Source organism: Triticum aestivum, chromosome 1B (genome assembly GCF_018294505.1).
Source record: "Triticum aestivum cultivar Chinese Spring chromosome 1B, IWGSC CS RefSeq v2.1, whole genome shotgun sequence".
Classification (NCBI taxonomy): domain Eukaryota; kingdom Viridiplantae; phylum Streptophyta; class Magnoliopsida; order Poales; family Poaceae; genus Triticum; species Triticum aestivum.
The window spans coordinates 414,565,156-414,570,469 of NC_057795.1; the positions used below are offsets into that span (position 1 = coordinate 414,565,156).

General features: G+C 49.7%; 1 protein-coding gene across 1 annotated transcript; it reads right to left on the bottom strand.

Moving 5' to 3' along the window:
• Nucleotides 1–419: 419 nt before the first annotated feature.
• Nucleotides 420–5,039, bottom strand: LOC123091927 (VAN3-binding protein-like). The gene is made up of 7 exons (XM_044513547.1): nucleotides 4,750–5,039; nucleotides 4,253–4,426; nucleotides 3,762–3,893; nucleotides 3,595–3,660; nucleotides 1,439–1,961; nucleotides 1,218–1,328; nucleotides 420–734 (listed from the first exon to the last, which is right to left on the bottom strand). The coding sequence occupies exons 1-7, from the start codon at nucleotides 4,822–4,824 to the stop codon at nucleotides 544–546; spliced, it is 1,272 nt and encodes a 423-aa protein (XP_044369482.1). The 5' UTR covers nucleotides 4,825–5,039; the 3' UTR covers nucleotides 420–543.
• Between the last annotated feature and the right edge of the window lie 275 nt (nucleotides 5,040–5,314).

The window sequence follows — 5,314 nt, forward strand, 5'->3', positions numbered from 1 at the left end:
ACACAGACTGGATCCACCGGAGACAAAACGCCGACTGAATCCCGCCATAGACAAACCTCCACATGTCCTCCGACGATGCTAGAATCTCCACCAGGACGGAGGCTAGAAGCACTAACAGGACATGAGCTAGGCTCTCCGAGCAGGATACAAACACCAACAAAACTCACGGAGACATAAAAAAACAGAGCCCTTCCGCCTACAAAGTCCGGGATCCACTGCGTCTCCATGGCCTTGAGGCCACAGGAGATGAGGCAGACTGACGGCACCGCCGGTGGGAGGCGAGAAACCCTAGCGCTGGGTGTCCCTAGGAAGGGGCAAACGGGTACGGCTAATGGAAATTACCACGGCACTTGTTCTTAATTACTAGGATATCTAACAATCCACAAATCTCAACTAAACAAATCCACAAATCTACTCATTTTATTGATCATATTCATAATGTTTACATATAGCTTAGCATCTTTAGTACTCACATACAAAAATTGTACACCAAGCAGAATCTACAAATTACTTTGCATGCTTTTCTAAGAGAGAAAAAAAGGATCACTTCGCGTGCTTGAGGTTTGCATCGGACAGCATGCCTTCAATGGCGGCCTTCCAGACCTTGCAGTGCGTCTGGTCCTCCAGCAGCAGCTGCACCGTCCCGGCCGACGTGCTCAGGGCCACCGCAAAGCACCTCCGGCCGTCGACCACCGCCTCGCCGCTGCCGCCTGTCGATACCCCGAGTAGCTCTTCTGGACCACGACAAAACGCGCCACAGAAAGAAATCGCGTCAGTAGGGCAACCAGACACGTAGAGGAGACGAATCGTCGTCGACTTGCCGATGTCTCAGTGTGTGTGCAAGTGGCCGGAGTCCGGAGCGCGACGTGCCGCCACGGCTGGACCATGCAAAATCCATGCGTGGCGACGACGAGACAAGACCTAGCTATCCAGGAGGGGAACATTTCAGGTTGTGCGTGTAGGGCGCCGTACGGTGCGAGACGACAAGCGGCGCGTGCGCGCAGGTGGAGCGAGGGGAAGACGACGGCGAGCGCGCGTTGTGCGGTCATGACTTATGCGTGCATGGCGAGGCAACAACAAGACGACGAGCATCGCATGCTGCTTTTCAAAGTAGAGACAGTTTAAAGGGACGGGCTGCGTGTTTGTGTGGTGCGTGTGCGCGCTGATGGTCAGTTGATGCGTGCGTAATTAATCACCAAGGAAAATTAATATCTTACGGTCGTCGTAGGTGGCGAAGGCGCCGCGCAGCCGCTTCGTCCCCAGCCTCAGCGCCACCGCGCCGCCGCCGCGCCGGGGGAAGACGGACACCGTCCTCACCCGTACCTTCCCTGCAAACCGATGGCGGTTCTTAACTTATTAGGTCCGCAGTTGGCAGTCGATCGATCACATTTGCATTGCCGCAATGTCGGCCGAGGCGTGTCAATAGTACTCCTCTTACCGCAGGGTAGGCAGACCCTGAGGGCGATGCCTTTCTGGATGCTGGCGCTGATGCTCATGGCCATCGAGTTGGCGTTGGCGTTGGCGTTGCCATTGGCGCCGGTGCTGATCCCTCTGACGTCCGCGGCCCTGAGCTTCAGCGCGGCGGCTCCCCGGAGGCACGTGGCGGCGGTGGCGGTCAGCGTGAGGAGCTCGGCGGGGGAGCGGCTCTCGAGGCCGGTCTTGACGGCGGAGGTCACGCGGGGCCGGTTGGCGCCGGCGGACTCGGCGGCCTCCGCGCAGACGGTGGCCACGAGCGCGGCGGCGGACGCGAGCACCGCGCCCAGCTTCTTGTCCCCTCGCAGGTCGCACGCCGACACGACGCCGGCGATGGCCGCGGCGAGCTGCGCCACCGAGACGGCCGCGTGGGCCTGCGCCGAGTACAGCCGGAGCTCGTCCCGCCGCCGCCGCCTCCGGCTCCCGGTGATGGAGACGTTGTCCAGGAAGTAGCCGCGCAGGAGCGCCTTCATCTGTCCAACGTTCAGCTGCCAAAACATACACTGTTGTCAAAAATTCAAATGTTGTTACCACGACTTCAGAATTTTTTAACACAAAACCACAACTTCGCGGCAATTTATAACACTTTACCACAACTTTTAAGTTTTTTAACACAAAACCACAACTGTTGGCCTAATTCTCAACATTGAGCCCAAATCTACCGGTCAACTTCTTTTAACAGCCAATCTGAATGATTGGGCCCACATGTCAGGCTCTAGGCGACAAGTTCCCTTCTATGTGGCGCTGACGAAATGTGTGTAACATAGCAGTGTGCATATAACATCATCGTCTCTTCGACGACGCGTTCACCTGCAGCTTCTACGCCATCTACCCCGGAAAAGAAAAAAGATCCGCCGTCTTCACCTTCTTCATCTGGCGCACTCCGTCCAACCATGTTGTCGTCTGGACAGCCGCAGCTAGCACATGCACTATACCACGTCGTGCATAGACAAGGCTCTTGCCTTGTGCTCCACCGCCGTAGAGACGCGCTCGTCCTTGCCAGGACCTCTCTGTCTAGTTCGCGCGCCCCGCCCGACCATGCCATAGTCCGGACGGGCGCTGCGAGCACATCCGTGCCGCCACGTTGTGCACAATCAGGGCTGCCACCTCATGCTTAACGACCACTGCAACGTGTTCGTCCTCACTGATTACGACGTCGAGATCATTTTGGAACTCCGGCGCCAACGATAGTGACATGCGGGTGCGGCTTTGTGACACTAGGAACCTCGCCATTGAGGACGCTTGGAGTGATCATCCTATGGCAGAATTTTGACCACCCCCAACAACACCCAGCTCCCTGCTCAATGCGTCGGTGGAGTTTATAGCGCCGGTACGAGATGGCAAGAGAAGGAAATGGTAGGCCACATCGGAGATGCGCACATGCCACCTTTTTCCTGCTTAGTACTTAATATGTGGGCCCAGTCAATCAGATTGTATATTAAAAGAAGTTGACTGATAGATTTGGGCTCAATGTTGAGAATTAGTTCAGAAGTTGTGGTTTTGTGTTACAAAAACTCAAAAGTTGTGGTAAAATGTTATAAGTTGACCTGAAGTTGTGGTTTTTTGTTAAAAAATTCAAAAGTTGTGGTAAAGTATTATAAGTTACTCTGAAGTTGTGGTTTTGTGTAATTAACTCGACAATATGCTTCCCGCAAACTGTGCCAGTAGTATTTCCATACGTACTATCACAGTATCACTTCACTGCTCTTCACTGACTATACCCTTCCTTTTTCTGCTTATTAATTCAAGTGTCCTTTTTTCTTGCACAATTAAGAAGCAACAGTTCTTGTTAAGGACGGTCTAACTGTACCGATCTCTAAGACGACAAGTAAGAAAGATCAGAGGCGCCACGTCGTACGTACTCCCTCCGTCCGAAAATACTTGTTATTCAAATTATTAAAAAAGGATGTATCTAGAACTAATATACATCTAGATACATTTCCTTTCATTCATTTTGATACAAGTATTTCCGGACGGAGTGAGTACGTCCTAATATCCTATACTGTTTGGCAGTGTTGATACAGTGTACAATCTACACTATTTGGCTGTTTGTTATACTACTATGTTGCCATGTTAGTATTGTCCTTGTGCTTAATTAATTCCTTGTGCTGCTGTTCTTACCCATATAGGCTGGTTCAGCTTAGTCTTGCGCTGCTTGGAGCCAGGCTTCCCACTGGCCAGAACTCTCTGTCAGATAAACCAAGAAAAGTTAAACTGATCATCACAGGGAAGATCATAAGATGTCTTCGCAATCGCCATAAAAGTTTAACAACAACTCAGTCACTCACCCACGTCTGAATCTGACTGAACAATTGGCTTTTACCGCCATCGATCCGAACCTCATCCACTTCTTTGTCTCCGTCTCCGTCTTCCTTCGTCTCGCCTTCTCCATGATGGTCTTGTCCCGATGCTCCTAGGCACTGTTTGTTACAAAACCAGCAGTCAGAAGGTGGTATGAACATTCTTAATCTACACTTGAGAGATGCAATAGAAACTAGTACATGATGAGTAATACTCCCTCCGTCCTATAATATAAGAGCGTTTTAACGGAGGGAGCATATTACTACCGTTCGGTACTCATCTTTTAGAAATTTTGTGGATCTTATTAAAGGAGAGCACGCACACCGAGTAGTACGTATGCACTGTGTCCCAATGAGTTGCAAATGCAAAGTATAATGAAATGACCTCATACTAGATTATCAACGTTAGCCGCCTCTGTTGTTTAATACAGTATAATGGGAGGTGTGGTCCATGTATGCAGAGTTGCATGTAAACATACACTGGGGGTGAGTATTTGGAAGAGATCCGAGGAGGAGGGGTTCCATGTCCGAGAGAGGAACTCCATCGCCTGCTCAGGGATCACGGGCATCTCTTCGCCTTTCGGGCGTCGCATCGACGACTTTTCCTTGCGACGGATGCCCGCCTTCTGCGCATCGATCTGCGTGTTCTCTGCCTGCTTGCACATTCAGCACATGATCACTGAGATGGTAAGTCACTAGCTAAGAAATCAGAGCATGCTGATAGAGATGCACTAATAGTGTTGCTCAAACATGTAGGGCACCATGCTGACTATAAGAAGTAATTGAAAGATGATCCTTGCTCTGAATCCTGTCCTAAGATGCAGTTTGTGCCAAAGATACAAACAGTGCTTAAGATTTGTATGGTTTATATTATAATAGGATTAGGCCACACATCTATGCATATTATATCCTGTATAGAGCTAAAAAAAGTTAATATTATGAGAAGAGTACGAAGCAAGCAGGAAAGTTTCATCACCATTTGACAGGACAAGGAGTGGCATCTCTGGAAGGGGGCCGTCCCAAACTCCACTCCTCTCCTGAAATGCTCCATCTTATCGCCCACGTAAAACGGACTTCACCTAAAGATTTAGCAGAATCCGGTTGATCAATGAGGATGGAGTAATGAGAGCTCAAAGAACATGCCTATTTATAGTCAGGGCCAAGTTCTTGTCGTCCACTAAATGTGATATCAAGATCCTACCAACAGTATAGCTTCACAGTATCATGATTCGTCGTTCTCGCTATGGACAATTTGCTAGAGAACAGGCGCTAAAGAACAGCTGCAATTATTAGATTAAAAAGCATTGCCTAATTGACACTGTAGGCAGAGAACTATTGGAGAACCAAGTTTCAGGTGAGACAATCCGTTTTTCCATGCTAAAACGTTGAGATAATCTACATGGTTATCTATCTGATTAACACTTGCAACATTTCCTTGAGCAGTACCTTAACACTGGAACTGGCCTTAGTGGCCTAGTAGTCTACAATAAGTACGAAACATCATATGTACGGTAAACAACAAAATAAGATTAGCAGAGACT

Bases quoted from the DNA above. Each gene is read 5' to 3' on its own strand.
- LOC123091927 (XM_044513547.1), bottom strand. From the start codon at position 4,824: ATGGAGCATTTCAGGAGAGGAGTGGAGTTTGGGACGGCCCCCTTCCAG. The intron at 3,894-4,252 runs GTATGTTTACAT...TGTAACAAACAG, and splicing joins TCCAAATACTCACCCCCAGT to TGCCTAGGAGCATCGGGACA. The intron at 1,329-1,438 runs GTAAGAGGAGTA...ATCGGTTTGCAG, and splicing joins CAGGGTCTGCCTACCCTGCG to GGAAGGTACGGGTGAGGACG.